Source organism: Stomoxys calcitrans, chromosome 1, assembly GCF_963082655.1.
Source record: "Stomoxys calcitrans chromosome 1, idStoCalc2.1, whole genome shotgun sequence".
NCBI classification, from domain to species: domain Eukaryota; kingdom Metazoa; phylum Arthropoda; class Insecta; order Diptera; family Muscidae; genus Stomoxys; species Stomoxys calcitrans.
The window spans coordinates 212379849-212401400 of record NC_081552.1 but is presented as its reverse complement, the minus strand read 5'-3'; the positions used below and the strand labels follow the sequence as shown (position 1 = coordinate 212401400).

General features: G+C 39.9%; 3 protein-coding genes across 9 annotated transcripts in view; 1 reads left to right on the top strand and 2 right to left on the bottom strand.

Moving 5' to 3' along the window:
- The window catches only part of LOC106086183 (integrator complex subunit 7), a 65185-nt gene that overhangs the window by 1541 nt on the left and 42092 nt on the right, over positions 1-21552 (top strand). Inside the window, exons 2-3 of one of the 5 annotated variants that reach the window (XM_013250781.2) lie at positions 46-1588; positions 8052-8068. In XM_013250781.2, the coding sequence (XP_013106235.2) occupies positions 46-1587 (1542 nt within the window). In that variant the 3' untranslated portion in view covers position 1588; positions 8052-8068. Of the gene's footprint in view, positions 1-45; positions 1662-1684; positions 1983-8051; positions 8069-21552 lie in introns of those variants that run through there. The other 4 variants (XM_013250772.2, XM_013250761.2, XM_013250767.2 and 1 more) reach the window with 4 other exon arrangements.
- On the bottom strand, positions 2038-2889 carry LOC106086248 (small ribosomal subunit protein bS6m). The gene is made up of 2 exons (XM_013250841.2): positions 2572-2889; positions 2038-2509 (listed from the first exon to the last, which is right to left on the bottom strand). The coding sequence occupies exons 1-2, from the start codon at positions 2614-2616 to the stop codon at positions 2111-2113; spliced, it is 444 nt and encodes a 147-aa protein (XP_013106295.1). The 5' UTR covers positions 2617-2889; the 3' UTR covers positions 2038-2110.
- LOC106086230 (myophilin) overlaps positions 8648-21552 on the bottom strand; it is a 38796-nt gene continuing 25891 nt past the window's right edge. For 2 of the 3 annotated variants that reach the window (XM_013250812.2, XM_013250820.2), the window contains exons 2-4: positions 13302-13521; positions 13097-13218; positions 8648-9107 (exon numbers count right to left, since the gene is read on the bottom strand). In XM_013250812.2, the coding sequence (XP_013106266.1) occupies positions 8937-9107; positions 13097-13218; positions 13302-13521 (513 nt within the window). In that variant the 3' untranslated portion in view covers positions 8648-8936. Of the gene's footprint in view, positions 9108-13096; positions 13219-13301; positions 13522-13591; positions 13684-21552 lie in introns of those variants that run through there. The other variant, XM_013250827.2, reaches the window with a different exon arrangement.

Genomic DNA, 21552 nt, shown 5'->3' with positions numbered 1-21552 from the left:
ACCATTTTACAAACTAAAATTCCTTTTGCATTTATTTTATTTTAGACTAATCCTGTCTTAAAGAATATTTTGCTTTTTGTGCGCAAATTAACTTCAACTGTTGACCGTATTTCGAGCCAAGAACCCTCACCTTCAGTGGAGATTTTGTCTGCAGTTGCCTTACAAGCAATGATGGGATGTTTTATGCCCACAAAGATAATGAAGACATTTGAACAAAACATTGTCTGTAAAACCAATCAATGGACCCAGTATCGCATAGCTCGTTCCGCAAGCCGTTATGGTCAACACTATTTGGCTGCACACATATATTTGAGAATTTCTCGCAGTACCGTAGTGGATAAATTGCACTTCTTTCTAACTGGACTGGCACAGCTGGCCCAAGCGGAATGCATTTTGAATTACAGCGTGCCGTATGAGTTCATGCACGAAAACTACGAATTGTGTGAAAATCATGTAATGCGCAGCATGCCTATGGAGCAATCATTGCCACTAATGCAACGTTTGGAAATGGCAATCAATTTGTATTGGCAAGCATTGGCCAGTTTAAGAGCTAGTTCTTCGCCCTCACATCCATTTACATTTCAATTGGAGTTTATTAAACTTAGAGCTCAATTTTTACAAACACTACACTCCGCAGTGACCATTAAGAATGCTCAAATAATAGTGCCACCTCCAGCTATAGCTGGAAGTTTGGCTCAAAACTCAAGAGACTATCTGCAAAAGTTTGGCCATGTCACCAACCAACTAAGAAAACTTGTCAAAGAATTAAAAGTATGTGAGGAAACCTTTGGGCGCCTTTATAAATCTGCCTTTGATGCCGATCCCATAACCTTGGAGTTTCTGGAGATAGTTCAACATCAGTGTGCTTTGTTTGCACATATTGTAGAGACAATATGTTTTGCTTCTCCCTCCGAGCCACCGGATTTTCAAGCTATTGGAAAATGTCCCGAAACTATGTATTTGGTTAATTGTTGCCGTCGCATGGAGGAACTTAGCAAATCCATTCCCAAAGAGAGCAGCAATAATAAAACAATCAATAATTTCCATTTGGACATAATATTGGCAGAAATCGAAGTAATTACCAAAACACCGTTGTGTTTGCCTCGTTACTTTTTCCAAGTTTTGCAATCTACCCAAATCAAACTATCAGTTAGTCCTCAGCCCAGAAGCGATGGCAAGCCAGTCAATGTGCAGGCAGGCAGTAACCTTGTGATTAAAGTAGAAGGTGTCATCCAGCATTATGGCAAAAAACCTTCGCTTTTCCGTAGTGTTGACGCTGTGCAGTTAAGTTTAATGTCGAAACTGGTGCAGACACCAAGACCACCGGGTGGTGAACTTTTGAAACAACAGAATGACACGGTTACACTAACACAAATCGTAAAGCCTCAAAGGGATTTCCTATCGGGAAACTTTTTGCTTCCCATATCATCGGGAGGCCAGTGGCAGGTGACGTTGGAGACATTTGTTATTGATGAGAATGGAATTATGTGGTGCACGGGACCCAAAAACTCCATGCTGGTGCGAGTACTTGATGATCCAGCTAAACAGCAGGCTCCGGCTCCCTCCTCACAAACTAGGCGTTTCTAAGGTAATAATAACAATCCCATAGCCATTCATGCACTAAATAAAAGTAAAAATGAGTTTTCAATATAAACATGAAATTATAACAATATAATTTGTTTAGTCCCTGCAAATAAATCCATGCAGGATTGTTACTTATGTTGTTGTCATTCCCTTGGCAGGGATTGACCCGATGGAGTTCTTCATCGGCAAGGGCTGCCGCCTAGGTGTATAACAAACTGCTACAACAACAACTGATGTAGTTATAGCCGCATTCTTTCATGTGGTGTCTGCTATCCTTGGCCAATTTCTTTAGGTGGGTTGGAACGTTTTGGGAGATAAAACCGATCGTTGTGAGCATGACTGTTGCCAGTTAGCATTTTTTTTACTAGGATTTTGAATAAAAGCTATGTTGCTGTATACCTAAACTATTGGTAGTTTTGAAGAACTGTAAATATCTACTGTTACAACTTAAAATTCCATTAAAAGGCTATTATTTTATATTCTTTAGAATGATCAGAAAACAACTTTGTATTGTTTGTTCTTATTTCTACTTTTGGAATGGATAATAATCCAAGCCTGAATTGTAATTATATTTTGGTTTTTGTTTTTTCTTCGCTATTTCAATCATTTCTTGTACATCTTTGCGATAAGCGGGCGGTAACATTTCTTCGTGCAAGGTGCATTCATACTTTTCGGGTTCTTCCATTTTGTACACATTGCGCCTTATTATGTCGACATCACGACTGAATTCTTCCTTCATATCCGCTATTTTTGTAGGGGCCACATCAAAATTAATGGTGAAATATGTACCCTCACGATGAACCAGACCCTGTCCGCTGACTTTATAGGGTAATGCTCTTGAGCCTAAGTTTTGTAAACTTCTGATTATGCCTCCTTTATCCAAAATAGATTCGGCCGTTCGCTTTAACGCTGAAACCAATTCTGGCTAAAAAAAACAATGAATTATAGCAAGTGTGACAAATTTTGAAATTCCATAGCTAAATATACCCTGGACATTTGTCTTAAAACCAGAAATAACTCGTACGAAGGCATTTTAATACAGTATTTGGTATTGTATTTTTATTTGTTATAAAACTGGCAGATTTGTAAATACATATGTACGTCCATAACCTCTTTTGGTGTTGGCGGTGTTCATTATATATACGGAACAGCTGACGTTTTTTATTTTGGTTACGATTATTGCTGCAAGTGTCGTATGTTAATCAGACGTATAACGTTATTGTAGCGTTGTAAGTGAATTAAATATTTAAAATCATCAACTTGGTAAAAATGCAAATACAATAAACTGTATGATGATGATTGGATTGTATGTTCGACCATAGGTGGTTGTTATGGACTATATCCTAGATCCTATGACCCATTTTTACTTCTGTGTTTTCCTACGAAGGGCATAATAAAAATTCAAATCCAAATTTGCTTATGAATATTTCTTTTGGGAACAGGGAAAACTTCTCACATATAAGTAAGTGCTATCCGATTCAAGTTTAAGCTCAATGATAAAGGAGCTCCTTTCAATAGCCGTGTCGAGCGGCGTGCCGCAGTGCGACACTTCTTTGGAGAGAAGCTTTTTCATGGCTGTCGTCGTCGGCGTCGTTTGTCTGTTGCTGTTGTTGTTGTTGTAGCAGTTAGGTTAGGTTGAAAAGAGGGTGCGGATATTAATCCGCCCCATGCCACTATGGACATACACCTAAGCCAGTAATCGGCTTGTTGTGCGCTCTAAATACAAAAGAAGTAAATTCGAAACGAAAATCTATGTTAGGAATTCGGTGCTACTTACAAACTCCCTAAGTAACGATGTATTTTAGCTGCGAAAGTCGGGCAATGATTGTTGTTGTAGCAGTTTGTTGTGTTCTATCTTTCGTCTGCTTGATTCTGTTGAGTATGCAGATCCAGGAAATCTGCGACTAAGATGGGGTGCGTCCAGAGGGATCTAGGTCTGAGTCGAGTGGGTATGGCTTGGCAGTTAAACAGGTGACGTGGGACATACATCTTGCACGTCTGCATCAATCCTTGTTCTGTAGGAATTGAGGCGGGAGTTGTCTGCCGGAACGTAATTGAGCCAGAACTACTCTGGTTTGCCGGGGGACGTCAATTTGTCTAGATCTACCTTAAGGCTTCTGATGATGATTTGGATGGTCTCTGCGATAACTGCCCAAAAGGCAGCATTTAGTCTGCCTGGCTGCCTGCATGTCTTCGCACTGGTAGGATCTTTGTCTCCTGATGGAGGTGGTCCATATGAGAACTGAGGTGACAGTCCGTCGCAGTTCGGAGGGCGGCGTTCTGACAGATCTGAATATTATTCCACTGCGTGTCACAAAGTTGACGAATGCACACTGGCGCTGTATAACTTACCACAGACCGGCCAATTGCTTTGTACGTGGTCAACAAGGTTTCTTTGTCTGCACCCCAAGTGCTGCCAGCAAGTGATTTAAGGACCTTATTTCTACTTTTGAATTTATCGCAAATTGCTGTGGCATGTAGGGAGAATGTGTATGAGCTGTCAAATGTGACGCCAAGTATTTTGGGACACTTGATGGTCGGAATCATTTCTACATCGACCATTACAGTCAGCTCAGTATTCACCTCAAGCGTATTTGTAGTGAACAATGTGGCTGAAGATTTGGTGGCGAATATCTTCAGATTTCTTGCAGCGAAATATGAGGCAAGTTCGTTGAGGTGACGTTCAACTTATCGCAGATGTCATCAAAGGGTGGGGGGCCTAATGCCATGATCGTACAATCGTCCGCATATGATACTATCTCTATGGCGTCTGTCTGGAGGGGGTGGAATGGAGGATAGGTAGAGGTTAAACAGTGCCGGAGATATCACACCACCTTGGGGAACTCCCTGTTTCACTCTACGGTGCTTCCACTTCTTATCCGTCGTTCCCATCGTTTCAGGCCTGGCTGAAGGGACGTGTGGGCGATGTCCTCAAATACTTTGGCCGTGACCGTGTCGAATGCCTTCGATAGGTCCAGTGCCACGAGGACCGTCCTATCACATGGCCTGGGCTGATTGAAGCCACGGCAAATGTGTGGATGTCAATGCATAACGCCAGTGTGTACGTTTTGGCATCGAAGGATTTTTTTATTTTATGCACAATTTCGTCCAGGGCAGTCTCCACTGACCTCCCCTTGACAAAGGCATGCTGTTTGTATTTGAGCAGTTTGCTGGATGTCCTACTCTTTATCATTGTGTCCACAATACGTTCCATGGTTTTGAGTAGAAAGGACGTAAGGCTTATGGGTCTGTAGATCTTTGGTGTCGCATAACTTGCCTTGCAGGGCTTGGGTATAAACACCACCTTTGCATCCTGCCAGGCTTTCGGAATATATGCAAGTCCTATGCACGCTGTGAAAATTTTGGACAGACGAGGCGCCAGATAGTCTGCCTCTTTCTGTAGTAACGCCGGAAATATTCCATCAGGCCCGGGTGACTTAAATGTTTTGAAGCTTCTCAAGGATTCCTTCACCATAAATTCCGTAATTATAAACCTTCGATCAGCGTTATTATTCCAATATCCCGGTGTCTCCGTGAGTCCCTTCGTATCCTCTGGAAAATGGGTTTTCATCAAAAGCCTTAACATGACCTCCGTAGTCTCTGCTCTCACTGCCATGTCGTCTACTAAAGTTTCAGTTTGGGTTGGGTTTTTGAGAGAAACTTTTTTATCTTGGCGGCGTCATTAACGCTATCGACCTGTTCGCAGAAAAGCTGCCAGGAGGCACGTTTTTCCGCTCCGGTAATCTTATTGTAGTACTTGGGCCGTGTGTAATACACATCCCAATAAACTTCCGCTTTGTAAAAAAGTCTGCGAACCTCTTTTGCAATATTGCGAATGTCCCCGGTCATCCAGGGTTTTTCTTGGGCTGATTTCCTTTCCCGAAGAGGACAACGGTCTTCGAAGGACCCCACCAGGGCAGTCGTAATCCTGTTGACATTTTCGTCAATGTCTTCTGTGCTTGAACAATCTAAATTATCTTGCCCAAGTCTTCTTCTGAGTAGCCTTCCGAATTTTGTCCAGTTGGATTTCAACTTATTACGGAAGCTTATCGGATTCGGCGCTGGCCTTGCTATTCTAAACCTAATGTAGCAATGGTCAGAGAAAGTGTCACATGAAGACCCTCCAATCATGAACCTCATCGATTAGATTTTCCGAACATATCGTCACATCTAATACCTCCTCCTATGAACAAAGGTAGCGGTCTTACCAATATTAAGTGTTATGAGGCCGTTAGTATCCAAGAACTCCGCCAGGGCTTGGCCCCGCGAAATGCGGTGAGAGTTCGCATCGCACCCTAGTAGTACCTCGTTTCCTGTCTGTTTTGCTCTCCTCACCAGCCGTTGCAGCTCCGACGTGGGTGGCGGTGTCAGAGAGTCGAAAGGCAGATAAAGTGATGCCAGGTATGCTCCACCGTCTCCCTGTCTCACCACTGTTGCATCTGACGTTGACAACTCTAGGGAAAATATATAATTCAAATTTTTATGACCAATAAAGCAGGTCCTCGGCCGAGTACTAGTGCATAGAATAATTGGTAGTTGATATGGTTCAGTCCAGAAACTTTGTTCCGGGTCGTCCAAGGCTCCTGAATTAAGCCAAAATGAATCATGCCCTTGCTAATTTTCTCCATCAGAGCGTGTGTAGCAGTCTCGCTCCGGTGGAGGTTTATCTGGATTGCCTCAATCATTGGTCCTCCAGTAAATGGGCATCTTGGGAGTAGGTGATGATCTCATCGTCTGTTCCCTGTTCTTTAGACTGCATTGACTTTCCTGTCACTGCACTGCCTGATGTCATCGTTTTAGGTTCTTTGCCTAGTCTAGTCTTCCGACTCTTTATAAAGTCGGTAATGGTTTCATCGTCGGGTCCCTGTTTGTTAAACTGTATTGTACTGCCTGATGTTTCGATACTAGGATCTTTGCCTATCTTAGCCTTCCAAATCTTAAATAAATGGGTTTCTTGGGAGTAGGTGATGGTACCATCATCAGCTCCCTGTTCATTGGGTTGCATTGAGACTCCTGTCGCTGCGCTGCCTAATGTTTCAATAGTAGGATCTTTACCTATCTCAGTATTCCGAATCTTTAAGTCGGTGATGGGTCCGTCGTTGGGTTCCTGTTTGTTAGGCTGTTTTGTGTCTCTCGCCACTGCACTGCCTGATATTTTAGTATTAGGATCTTTGCTTCTCCTAGTCTTTCCAATATTGAGAGATGCCGTGATTGTCTCGTTGTCGGCTCCCTGTTTGTTGGGCGTTGTTGAGTCACCTGCCACTGCACAGCCTGATGTCGAAGAATGAAAATTTCTGCCTATCCTAGTCTTCCAAATCTTGAAAGAGACAGCTTTCCTCCCGTAGTGCCAAACTTGTCACGGAGACTTGATCAATGCCAACCACAAAGAGAGTTCCTTCCTCCTTCTCCTCCATGTGGAAGACCTCCCATTTCTCTGCGACCAAACTTTCGTTTTGCTTGCCCAAGAATCCCAACATTCGTTTCTGCCTCATCCCTTGATGAAGACCGCAGCCTTTGTGAGCTGGGGGATATCCACCTTTCTCACCAGGTCGAGCTTTGCGCCCTTCTAGGTGTATACCTCTGACGAGCTGTTTGAAGGTATCAATACAATACATGTCAGTGCTATTCCTTCCAGCGTCCTGCACTTTCGCCCCTCTGTCTTCTTCGTCGTGCACCGGATCGGTTTCTCGGTTTGCTTATGAGCTTAGCAAAGCCATCGCTCACTTTTTCCGTCATCCCGATACCCTCATCTCTCGATTCGGCTGCAATGACTGTTTCATTGACACACATTACTCTCGACTACAGGTGCCAAGTCACCCACACCTATAGGAGGGGAGGACAACACACTACGGTCTGACGCCACCACGGCAGATGTTGAGTCCATTTCTAGCCTACTCCAAAGGCTTTAAATTTTTTTCGTAATAGGTAGTACCTATTCCGAGATACGGATATATATATATTTTTTCCTTTGAGGAGCAAAATAAAAACACGTCCGCTTCACTCAACGGCTACAATACACAATCATTCCCTTTACTGCCTGATGTTTCAATACTAACCTTCCAAATCTTAAGTAAATCTTGGGAGTAGATGATGGTACCATCATCGGTTCCACGTTCATTGTGTTGCATTGAGACTGCTGGATCTTTACCTATTCCAGTATGCCCAATCTTTAAGTCGGTGATAGGTCCGTCGTCGGGTTCCTATTTGTGTTAACGACACCAACTAAATCCCAGCTGCAGCATAGGCCCAAGCGAACAGGAACCATTTTACTCGCCTTTGGGAGCTTGACTATCTCCACATGCAAATATGTGGCTACTACAACATCAACAAAATTGGTTCTCCTGGAAAAAGAAAAGGCAAAAAATCTCTATGAAAACATCACGAACTAGCATTCTGCCACTATAACTCTGCCTCACCTACATTCAACTAAAGCAACAAAACTGACTACACCTATTTTGAAATTGTAGATATCTTACCTGTGGACATAAAATTACTATTAGCGGCGAACCTTCTTCATAAAAACAACCTTAGAATTGTTTTCATTGTTTTCGGTAAACATGCACGTATTTATTGTCTTAAATACCAAATAAATTAAAAGTAAAGTAAATAAAATTTTTGCCAAACATTTTAATGATGGAAGAAAACAAAAAAGAAAAAGTTCGTAAGAGATAAGACTTTTGGAGTAAAGTACTTGAAATATCATAACTGCATTTATGAGAGTAGGTGTTTAATAGACGAGATTAAAAAGTTTCTTTCTTCACAAAAAAAAAAAAAAAATAATGGCACATTTCAATATTCCCGCACGTATGCTTGTAAAGACATACGTTTTTTTTATATGTACTTTTCCTGTCATATGAGGTGGTGGGGTAAGTGTATAATCGATAGGTAATTGATTGTCAGAGATAAGTAGGTTTTATTTTCCTTATTGATATGTGGCTAGATGGCGGTAGTGGTAAAGGTGAATTGAATTTACTAATCTGGATGTTTTTTTTTTTGCTATGTGCCAATTAAAGTCCAGATTTGTATACGACGGCGACGGTGCAAGTAATAAAAACTCAAAAAATAAATCATGTATAAAAAGTGTCAACTTTTATGTTTTTTTCTCTCTTTAAATATGTATATACTCTTATAAAATACAAAAGGAGTTTGTATGAGGGGGAAAAGGGAAATTAAAGTTTGAGTTCATTTAAATTAAAAAAAAGTAGAATACATCTTTGTATTTGAATGCGATAATAATAATTATAAAATAGTTGTATTAATACAAAAGGAATGTAGATCCTATGGAATGTCTAAAATGTTATAACAAGCCAAGCTGTTGTGGGATTTTGTGGAAGGAAGATGAGTTTGAAGAATTACATGTGTCTGGTGTTGCCAAAGTTAATGCCAGATTGGTTGGCTCCCTTGTTGGAACCGTATTGTAGGGAAATAACATTTTGACCGGCACGCAATTGTTCATCGGAGAAATTGCGTACATTTTTGTCTGCTTCCTTGGGTCCAATTGAGGGTTTGCCAAAGTTGTGGGCCTATTGATTAAAGAAAAAAAGGGTTAGCATTGTAATCAATTTTGTAATAAATATCATTAAATAAATATCTACAAAACTATCCAAGGCAAAAAAAAAAAAGAAATCATGTGAGTTAAAGCTCTTAAAATCAAACGGAATTTTACAAAAAGAGGTCAGCATGTCCGCCTATGACGCCAAACGCCTGGGTTCGAGTTCTGGCGAGACCATCAAAAAAAATGTTCGGCGGTGGTTTTCCCCTCCTAATATTTGCAACATTTCTGAGGTACTATGCCATGTAAAACTTCTCTCCAAAGAGGTGTCGCACTGCGGCACGCAGTTCGGAATCGGCTATAAAACGGAGGCCGACTGCATGTTATGAGTCGGAAAAACGCAATATTGCACTGATCTAGGAAACAAAGCTGACTAAAGTTTGCACATTTTTTACGATTACAATGTGTAAGGACTGCACACAAAGTGGAGGTAGAGGACTGGTTTTCCTAATACACCATACCGTGAAGTATAGACCTACATTGCCTTTGCCTGCCGCAAAAAACAACAGACCGGGTCCGGTATTGCCGAGATCCGTCTTTGCCCTTGAGTCACCTAGTTGGGTAAAGTCATTTCATTGGGATTGGACCATCTCCCAGAGAAGTTTGCCCCTATTCTTTAGCGGAATGTTCATGGGCACATTTTCAAAACCCAAAAATTCTCTGCATTGAAGAAATATGGAAACATCATTAACATATTAATGCCCCGGGTGCGGTCCAATTGCGCGGCGCAGAAATCAGTACTTCGAACTGAATCTGCAAATTAATAAAGTGGTGAACAACCATAAGCGAAATTAATGGCTAGTTTCCTAGACCTCCACCACGCATCGGGATCGGGTTTATTTTTCAGATTCACAACTGACAACTTGGCTTGGTGACTTAAGAGCCACTTGTAATTTAAGCGCCGATATTAGCAAGCTTTGGTCTACTGTTAAGACACTCTAGAAAAATCCCATGGCAGCCGGTTGTACGTACCGAATTGACCCGATGAAGTCTTTCATTGGCATGGGCTGCCGCCTCAGTGTACAACACACTGCTACAACAAAACTCTAGAATACTGGTACACAACAAGGATGGTAGTGATGACTGAACAACAGTTTCATTTAATCACGTTAAAGTGCCTGGAGTTGGGTGCATTACTACAATCTTCAACCTGTCTTCGAACACTCTTATGGTTCCCGATGTCTGGAAAATGGGCAGAGTGATCCTGCTACTGAAGCCTGGTAAGGACCCGAGATTCGGAGAGTAGTACAGACCGAACTCCCTTCTCTCACCAGTAGCAAAGGCGCTTGAGCCATTACTCCTCCCGAGACTCGTAAGAGAATTTCCATTCGCCGAGCATCAACATGGATTTCGAAGACTGCATAGCACAACAACAGCTTTGCATGCCATCACCGCACACATTTGCCGTGGCTTCAATCAACCTAGGCCATGTGATAGGACGGTCCTCGTGACACTGGACCTATCGAAGGCATTCGACACGGTCAGCCATTCCAAACTATTTGAGGACATCGCCAACACGTCCCTCCAGTCAGTGCTCCAGCCAGTGCTGAAGCGCTGGGTCGAATTATCTATGTGGTAGCGTGAGGTGAATACTGAGCTGACTGCGATGGTCGATGGAGAAATGATTCCGACCATCAAGTGTCCCAAAATACTTGGTGTCACATTTGACAGTTCTTACACATTCTCCCCACATGCCACAACAATTTGCGATAAAGTCAAAAGTGAAACAAGGTCCGCAAGTCACTTGCTGGCAGCACTTGGGGTGAAGACAAAGAAACCTTGTTGACCACGTACAAAGCACTTGGCCGGTCTGTGGTAAGTTATGCAGCGCCAGTGTGTTCTCTTCAGCTCTGTGACACGCAGTGGAATAATATTCGCAGAGACCATCCAAATTATCATCTTGTAGATAAATAGTGAAATGATCCATACGAAGTAGCTACAATTGTAGTCGCGGACAATCAGCGTTATGGAGCGGAAAGTCTCAATGAGAGGCCGGGTGGCGCCGGCTCTTGCTAAATACTGAGTGCCTATGATGCTCGATATGACAAGGCGAGTTGTTGGCGCCTTTAAATAACCAATGACCATGATGTTCCCGCGGTGATCGGTCCTTTGGACCGGAACGAGCTTGCTCACCTATAGGAGCTAGATGAGGATCGCCACCTCCACATAAAGACATGTGGCTACAACAGCAACAACCCTTGAGGCACAACTCCTCACGATCCTCGTTGAAGAGTTTCCATTTGCTGAGCATCAATATGGATTTCTTAAATAGCTTAGTGCAACGACTGCTTTGCACCCAGTTACTGCATATAATGGGCTTAACCAGTTTAAGTCATGTCGAATGTATGATCATGACATCTGCGATTGGTTAAACGTTTAACTTGTCGATCTTGCAGCTATTTCGCTGCAAGAAATTTGAAGATATCCCTCACCAAATCTTCAGCCACGTTGTTCACTATCTAGACAGCGGAAGAACGTCCACAGATGGATGGGATAATCGTTGGCGTAGCAATTCCGACCAAGTCGGAAGTAGGAACTGTTGTTCTTGGTGAACATCGTAGGTTCTGTACACAGAACCTAAGTTACAGATGATGACACAACAAACTCGTTAAGGAAAACATCATTACGTTGAATACGTTATGAAACTATCATAATGGAAAATGTCAGCCGAATAAGATGGGAATACCGCACTCACGGGGATATAGAAATCATATCGGGAGACGGGTTTATAGGTTGTTAGGCTAGGTTAGGTAAGAGTGGCAGTCCTTTACAGACTCACTTAGACAATTGTGATACCATAGTAGCGACAACCCAAGGCTTCTTGTACGAATCGAACCCACGACCCCTGCACTGGTAATCCAAGCACGCTACCAACTCCGATACCAGGGCGCCCAATATGGTTGTTATATCTGCTAACAATTGGCATAAATGTTGGAATACACAACCGAAGTTATCAAACAAATTCCAGCCAAATCGGATAGAAAATATGTCTTCTAGGAAGATGGGTTTGTGTGGGAGCTATATCGAAAAACAAGGTTTTAGCAAATTTTTGTATAATCTGTAAATATCACTATTACATGCCCTTGTGATTATTACATTTTCTATATTCCGGCGCAGAGGTTAGTATGTCCGCCTATGACGCTGAGCGCCTGGGTTCGAATCCTGGGGAGCCAACAGAACTATGCCAGAGGTGTCACACTGCGGCACGCCGTTCGGACTCAACTATAAAGAGGAGACCCCTTATCATTAAGCTTAAACATGAATCGGACTGCACTCCTTGATATGTGGGAAGTTTGCCCCTCTTTCTTAGTGGAATGTTTATGGGCAAAATTTACAATTCGGTTATCACCTCCTAATGCTGGTGACATTTGTGAGGTACTTTGCCATGTAAAAATTTCTCCCCAAAGAGGTGTCGCTCTGCGGCACGCCGTTCGGACTCGGCTATAAAAAGGAGTCCCCTTATTAATGAGCTTAAAATTGAATCGGACTGCACTCATTGATTTGTGAGAAGTTTGTCCAGGTTTATTAATGGAATGTTCATGGGCAAATTTGGTTTGCATATTCCGGCGCGGGATAACTATGAGCACCACACGTTCTGGAACTGAGTTTCAATTTGTGTGGTGTTCAAAGTCACCAAACCTCAACTGGTGGTTTTCACGAGCGGTGTAGTGCAGATGGTGCTCCATATATGGAGTATCTGCATCTATAGGCGCGGACAATCAGCGGTATCAAGTGCAGAATCTCTGTAAGAGGCCGGCCGGCAACGGTTCTTGCTTAAATAATGAGTGCCTATGATATTCGCAATGACGAGTTATTGGCGCTTTAAATTTAACAATGACCATTACGTTCCTGCAGCGATCGGTGCTATGGACCGAAACGAGCTTGCTCACCTTAGAGCATGACGCGGTTAGCTACCTACCTTCGCATACAAATGTGGCTACAACAACAATTTCTACATACCTTGCGTCCCAATGATTGAATGCAAATAACAACGGAATTCAAGTTCTGTCTTTCCCAGAGATCAACACTTTGGAAGGTTTCTTGAGTGGGAACTCCAAAGTTTTTGGCACATTCCAAGAAAGCTGTAAGTCAAAGAAATGCAATAATATAATTAAAATAAAATACATTGGTTACTTGCTTTCCGTTCTTACTAAATATAACCTACCAGAGATGTTTTCCATGCATTTGAAGGCCATTTTACTTTCGTTGATCTTTTTAACTGCACCAGGCTGCAGACAGTTGGCCAATTTACACAAGAGAACTCCATCCTTTAGGACTTCAAAGAAATTGTCCATTTCACCTGAAGTGTTAATGGGCTCAGCTGTAACAATTTTGATCCATTCCAGGCATTCTTGTGCCAATTCTTCGCTATATTTAGAGTTGATCTGAAATTAAAAAGAAAAATCAAGCAATTAGTAAAAATGTCCTTGGAACTTGAAACGGTTGAAAAATTACTTTTGATTGATAAGACATTTTGGGCACAGCGAATCGGGGCAACGCGACAAGACCTTACTACAGCAACTTCAAACTGAGAAGAAATCAAAAAGTCTAATAATTTTGTGCAAAAGTATCCTTATCAAATCTTTTCACTTTTTCTTTAGAACAACTAAAGATAAGATATCGTGTTCTATTTTCAACAAATGTTGTATTCCCTGCTTCTTCTCTTTTACTGATTTGAGTATATTACCCTTTTGGGCATAATAAAGTATACCATTTATGAAGTCAAACAATTTGAGATTAGGGTTTGTTCTTTTGGAATCACTGGGAAAAAGTTTCACAAGTTATCAATTGACGATAACGTTGAATATTTCGTTAGCCCCCAACCATTTTTTTTTTTTTGCATTCTGACAGTGCTCAGTGTGGTGATTAGTTTATTTTACCTGACAGTATCATAGTAGTTATGTTGAAGAGGACATGGCCAAACATTTATTTTATTTTCTTTGCAAACAAATTAATAAGCCCGACATGTATGCACAAAGTCTCTTAATTATTTAGTTAAGAATTTGTATGTTTGGTGAAAACCGTAGGGTGCACTCAAAAGGTAGGGTCACTTGCCCAACATCAAAAAACAATGTACAAAAATTACAACCCTGATTGGCACATTCCGGAACTTCAAATGTCAGAATCTTCGTTGGGGTTGTATTCCTTTTTTTAGTTTTTGTTTTAGAAAACAATCATTACTGTTTTAACAACCATTAAGGGAAAGGCCAAGGCGTATTTAAAAGGTGGCCGCATCAACCCAGCTGATAGAACTTGTTATTTGTTAAATTGATTTTTTTTACGCACCACCGTAGGATAGGGGGTATATTCATTTAGTCATTCCGTTTCACTGAAATTTGAAACAGTGAGTAGTTTAAGGCTTCCCGACATCTGACCCAAATATGTTTCAGATCGGACTATATTTAGATATAGCTGCCATGTACACCGATCTCCCGATAAAGGGTCTGAAGACCATAAAAGCTTTATTTTTTTAACAATTTCGCTGAAATTTTAAACAGTGGTTTATTTTAAGCTATGACAGCTATATCAGGTTATGCATCGATTACAACCATACTCAGCACAGTTGGTGAAAACCTTTAAAAAACACCTCATGTATTTCAGTCAAATCGGACGAGAATTGGGCCCTCTAGAGGCTCAAGAAGTCAAGACCCAAGATCGCTTTATATGGCAGCTATATCAAAACATGGACCGATATGGTCCATTTACAATCCCAGCCGACCTACACCTATAAGAAGTATTTGTTCAAAATTTCACGCGGCTAGCTTTACTCCTTCGAAAGTTAGCGTGCTTTAGACAGACAGACGGACGGACATGGCTAGATCGATATAAAATGTCATAACGATCAAGAATATATATACTTTAAGGGGGTAGATGCATATTTCGAGGTGTTACAAACAGAATGACGAAATAAGTATACCCCCATCCTATCGCGGAGGGCATAACAAGTTGATAAAATTGTAATCAGCTGACCGCATGATGCAACCTTCTATATTCATGTACTTTGAGCGAAAATGTAAAGAAATTGCAAAGAAATTGAAATTAAGAATAAAATGAGATATGAATAATGCCTAATATTGCTATTCACAAATGACAGGTGTACTTATTCTAAGATTAGTGAGAAATTTATATGGGGTTTTTTGAAACAGATTAAAACCAATAAGGGCAAAAAATAATAATGTGAAATAAATTTTGCTTGCATATACATCATGCACATATGAACGTTTATTAGACTACTGTAGATAAGGTAATGATTATTGGACGCATGATAGAATTTGGGTTCACCAATGTTGATTGCAAAATTCTTTATCAAGACTCGTTTTAGTTATAGTTTCTGTTTTTAAATATGTGAGGAGAGCTAAGAAAGTAGTTAATTATTCCAAATAAACGCATTATAAAAATTATTGTGCGTATTTTTATCAAACAACTATTAAAAAAATTAAAAGTACGAAAACATGGTAGATATGTGCAAACAATTTTTTTTTTTCAAAAAATGTTGCACGCCCCAAGCCCACGACGGTTTAAGATTTGGATCACTCATCCTTGTCTCGTCCTTGTCTAAAAGCATTTTTAATGGTCAAAACTGTGCAATTGTACCCATCACTGACCTATAGTCATTTACTTATTAAGAAGCTATGTACGAATGAATTAAGCAAATAACAATTTTCCCACTTGCGAGTAGCCGGTTTGAGAAAAAGAAAACATTTATCTAATTAACTTTTGTACCTTCGTGCGAAATATGCTACCACACGCAAAACACAGTAAGACGGAGAACACGCATAAACATGTACTATGTAGTGCTATTTCATTAATCTCATTTGGGTGTTGGGTAAGGTAAGGTAGGGTAATATGGGCATACCATAATGTTCTACTTTTATACATCCCAAAAATATGAATTTTAATTTAAACTTTTTTGCTTAACCCCATGTGGGGAAAAGTAGAAGAAATTAATGCAGTTTATATACTTTGGGTATTTGGTCACGAATATTTCATTATAATTATTAAAAAAAATATATATATTCTTTCTCTGTCCCTCATATCAGGTGCATGTTGTCATAATATTCCATTTTTGCTCTAAAAAAGTTGGTTGTTACGGACACATTATCACTTCATAGCGAGCATTATTTGTAAATGATAAGAAGAACTTCCATGGCATGTGAAAAAAATTTCAAAACATATTTTGGAACATTGTGGTTGTTTCACAATTACGAAACTGGCCTCGAAAACGTCTTGTGAGTGTCAAATTTGTGACTCATGCCATGGCCATTTGTTTTAGATAAGAAAATAACTATAAGAGTACATTAAAAAATAAAATTATAACCATTTCATAGGTATGCACAAGTACGTACATATGGGCAACGTTACCGTTGTAACCCTAAACGACCATTTTTCGGAACCTTGACCCTTTTTGTTATCCTTTTTGACACTAGAAAGAAGACCAAGATTTCTTATATAACTAGTTAGACCAAAGTTAAAGTTTTTTAGTTGGAAAACTTTAAGATTAAATCCAGTAGGTTAGGTTAGGTTTAAGTGGCAGTCTGTCATCAGACTCACTTAAGGTGTTTTCATCCATTGTGATACCACAGGAACAGAAGAAGGACGATGCCTTCTAGTTCCTACCGTTGAACCATCCACATCGCTTTCAAAAGCCCAGTAACATGCGAATGTTCACATCCGCTAAATCAGACGGGGTAGAACTCCTTCTAACTGAGAAGGTGTTCTATAGTCTCTTCTTCTTCGTTCTCCTCACAGCTTCTGCAAAATACGTTGCTGGCAACCTTCTGCCTGTCAGCATATTTTCCGATTAGACAGTGACCTGTCATGACGGACACAATGACTGGGACGTCTGTTCTAGCCAATGACAGTAAAGCAGTAGACCTCTTCAAGTCTAGATTAGGTCACATAGTTTTGGAATGCCTCTTTGTGGCCATCTTTCATTAGTTGTGCTTCGGTCCTGAAAACTTAGCTTACATGTCGCTATAGGCATACCCACAGATTCCAGTATCCCTGGAGTGTTTAAGTTAGTTACTAGTCTCGTAAACTCGTCTGCTTTAGAATTCCCTGGGATATCTCTGTGGCCCGGCACCCAGAACAGGTCAAATTTGAATTGTTCAGCCATCTCGTTGAGAGATCTGCGACTGTCGAGGGCGGTTTTTGTGTTCAGAAATACGTTTTCCAGGGATTTAATGGCTGTCTGAGAAGATATTTATGCCAATCTTTGTTATAACATTATATCTTAGCCATTCCATCACTTCCTTAATTGCAAGGATCTCCGCTTGATACACACTGCAGTGGTTGGGTAACCTTTTCGATATGACCAGTTCTAGATCTTTAGAGTACACCCCAAAGCTTAATTTTTACAGAAGATTCTAGATTGAAAACTTTTTCTCTGTTCCTTAAGGGAATGTTCATGGGCGAATTAGCATTTCCTTTCTGACTCCTGGAAATCCCGATTCGCTCATACTCAAGTCTTTCAATTTCTCTCTCTTCCTTCTCCTTTTCTCATCGGTTCACCATACGCCTTCGCCTAATTCGAGGTTTTCCTCCACGTGACAAATTGTTGCCTTGGACTAGCCACACGACAACCCATAGACGATTTATATTTATAAGCGAACCCCATTGCAATCGGGGTTACATTCCGGGAGGGTCCCAGCATCATTGATTGCTCCCTTTGCAGTTATAACAACAATATTAATGTTTAAACCTTTTGGTGATGAGTATGCAGTAACGTTTGTTACTCAAAATCGACTTAAAAGGGACTTTTGATAGTATCTAAAGAAATTAAAAAAAAAAATAATTTCTTAACCACTAAAGTGATTATAAGCGTCCCACCCTATTGTGTAAATGATATAATTATGAACACACCACAAGAATGTATGTGTGTACTTATAGTACATATGTTCGAAAAAGTCACAAATCATTTGGAGCGATAAAACAAATACAAAAGTTATTTACATTCCATCCAGGCCAAATTCGAATATTGTTTTTTTTTTTTTTTTTGTTTTGTTTTCCACTCACCATCATTCCTTCAACCGATAAGCCAAGGCGGGCACAGTTTGCTTGATTGCCAAGTAAGTTGCCCACTTCTTGGGTTTAGTTGAGCTGATGTGATCGGCAGAATGAGATCATGTTTTATTTTAGAAAAACAAATAGTTGACATTGTGCACTAAACAGTTGGATTACACAAGGGTTAAATTAAAGCAATGTTTAAACAAGTAAGAGCGTGCCAAGTTCGGCCGGGCCAAATCTTATATACAGTTCTTTGCGCGTTATCCCTTTTTAGGCAAACAAGGAATAATGGATAAGAATTGTTATGCTATTGGAGATATATCAAGTAATAGTCCGATTCTGACCATAAGTAAATTGAATGTTGAAGACCATAGTAGAAGTCATTGGGTAATATTTCAGTCCATTCGGATAAGAATTACGCCTTGTAGGTGCTCAAGCTCAAGAAGCATAATCGGGAGATCGGTTAATATGGGAGCTATATCAGGATATAGATCGATTACGATCTTATTGCACAGGTATGTTGAAGGTAATGGGAGAAGCCGTTGTACATTTTAGCAAAATCGAGTAAGAATTGTGCCCTCTAGTGGATCAAAAAGTTAAGATCCCAGATCCCGGGTCAGATTCACTGTACCTTCTTTCACTCTCTAATACCTTTTTATTTGAGCATTATATTGCTATGGGCGTGAAATAAGTCCTGTTTGGGGGTGTTTTTAGGCTTGGACGGACCCATAGACATTTCGCCCCGATATGTTTTTCATTTGAGTCCCAAATACCTTTCATTTGAGCCCCATATTGGTATGGTCGATACATATCTCTGGTTTGAAGGTTTGCCTCCCCCCAGATACCCCACCCCAAAATTGGGATCACAAATCTTTGTTTTTAGGTCGCCATAAGTGAACAAACAAAATCTTGCTTGTATCCAATCAACCATGTCTGATTTATGGCGTTTTGGAAAATTAGGCCAAGGGGGAGTGTCCGTCACCCCTTTAGATATCGAAAAATATAGTACCCAGTTTACCCACAAAGAAAAAGTCAAAGATCGATTTTTATATATGAGATTCGTACTCTAATCTCAAATGCCGTTCATTTAAGTTCCATATTGTACTGACCCGTCTATATGCTTGTTTGGGGTAGTCCGATCAGGACCACATCCGGTTCCGATATTCGGATGCCTTTTGCAAATCACTGTTTAAAGTTTCAGTGAAATCAGGTATTAAATGTGGCTCTTATGGGGTTAAGACCCAAAATTGGCAGATCGGTTACATGAAAACCATATCCAAATATGGTCTGGTCTGATCTGATTGAGCAAGAATTGTGCCCTCTAGTGGATCAAGAAGTTAAGATCTCAGATGGGTTTATATGGCAGCTATATCAGGTTATGTAACGATTTAAACCCTACTTAGCACAGTTGTTAGAAATCTTAACAAAAGACTATCAAAATATCAGCCAAATTGGATGAGAATTGCACCCTCGAGTGGCTCAAGAAGTCAAGACCAAAGATCGGTTTATATGGCAGTTATACAGGTTATGAACCGATTCGGACCAAATTTAGCACAGTTGTTACAAATCAGAGGGATAGACTTCATGCTAAATTTCAATCGGATAAGAATTGAGTCCTCTAGATGCTCAAGAAATCAAGACCCAAGATCGGTTTATGTGGCAGCTATATCAAAATATGGACCGATTTGGCCTATTTACAATCCCAATACACTAATACTTACACTAATAAGAAGTATTTGCATAAAAATTTCAAGCGTCTAGTTTTACTCCTTCAAAAGTTAGCGAGCTTTCGACAGACGGACGGACATGGCTAGATCGACTTAGAATGTCAAGACGATCAAGAACATATATATACTTTGTGGGGTCTGAGACGCATATTTCAAGGTTTTACAAACGGAATGACGAAATTAATATACCCCCCATCCCATGGTAGAGGGTATAAAAATCGATCTAAAAATTTAAAGTTTTGTATATACAATTTTTTTGTAAGCAGTTTTAGTTTTTTACTATACTAGTTCCATGTGAACCACCGTTTTGCTTTATAATTTTATGGGTAATTTATATGTAATGATCATTTGCATGATTTTTGGTCTTTGTTTGAAAACTAATGGCACCGGCTCTTGCTTAAATACTGATGATATGATACAAGGCGATATATTGGCACCTTTAAATAACCAATGGACATAATGTTCCTGCTTCAATCGGTGCTATGGACCGGGAGGAGCTTGCTTACCTAATGGAGCTTGACGGGGGTCGCTACCTCCACATGCAAATGTGGCAACAACAACTGTAATTAAGTATCATACAATACAACATACAATTTTCTATCATCAGCTGTGACATGTTCTCTCTCAATTTGAGAGACATTTTATTTGATTGCCATAATTCTCTCTTCTTTGAGTGAAGTTAACGGCACTTGTATGCTATAGCGGTTAGTATAACCAACATTCTTGTCGGTTACTTAGCAAAATATCCATATTATCAATCTTTACAATAATTACTTTTTATTTAATTAGATTATTTTACTTTTTAATTTGTCAGGTTGAGTCATTTTTAACTTTTTAAAATTGATCTTTTGTTTATAGTATAGTGAATACAATGAATTGTAGAATTGATACGTGATATGCATCTGTTATCACTTTTTTTGCAAAATGAAAATAACAATATGCCAATATACGAGTATAGAAATGTATTGTTAATTTTCTGTTATCTGATATTGCGGCACTATATCAAGTAAATTGTAATGAGGAGCAATATGTATCATAGTTCTTGCAGCAGATTATAAGATCACATGCAACGAAACCCCCTAGTATATGTATATAGAGCATGCGACATACTATAACGGTATTTAAGAAACTGTGTGAAAACTATCGATATCATTAACTATGATATGCAATAGTTAATGAAATCGATTTCAAACTGTCGTTTCAGTAAGTTCTGACAAGGGGTCACTACTTATGTTGAGTTTACATGGCACATCTGATGTATGGTCATTGTAATAGTATTGGTGAAAACAAAGGTGTATTGAAAAATCATTTTTTTCGATGAATAACGTCTATCGATTACCGTTTACAAAAAAATTTGTAATCATTAATTGACAGATATTGAAAAACACGTTCTGTGACAAATAAGGTTATGAAATGAGAAGTAAAGCATGAAAAATTAAATACAATCAAAGAAAAGAAAAAATCGATGTACTGTTTTAGGCAAAAGCTGTAATCAACACGTACACACGATTAGTACGATCATGATGTACCATGTAAACTCTGCTTTACAAGCGTGGACCATGCCATGATTATAACAACTGACAACCGTTAGTTAAAATAAGAGGAAGCCATCATAGAATAGAGGTAGGTTAGCATTAGTCTATTACGTTGGACGCTTTGGTTCGAATCCTGGCGAGAACGTTT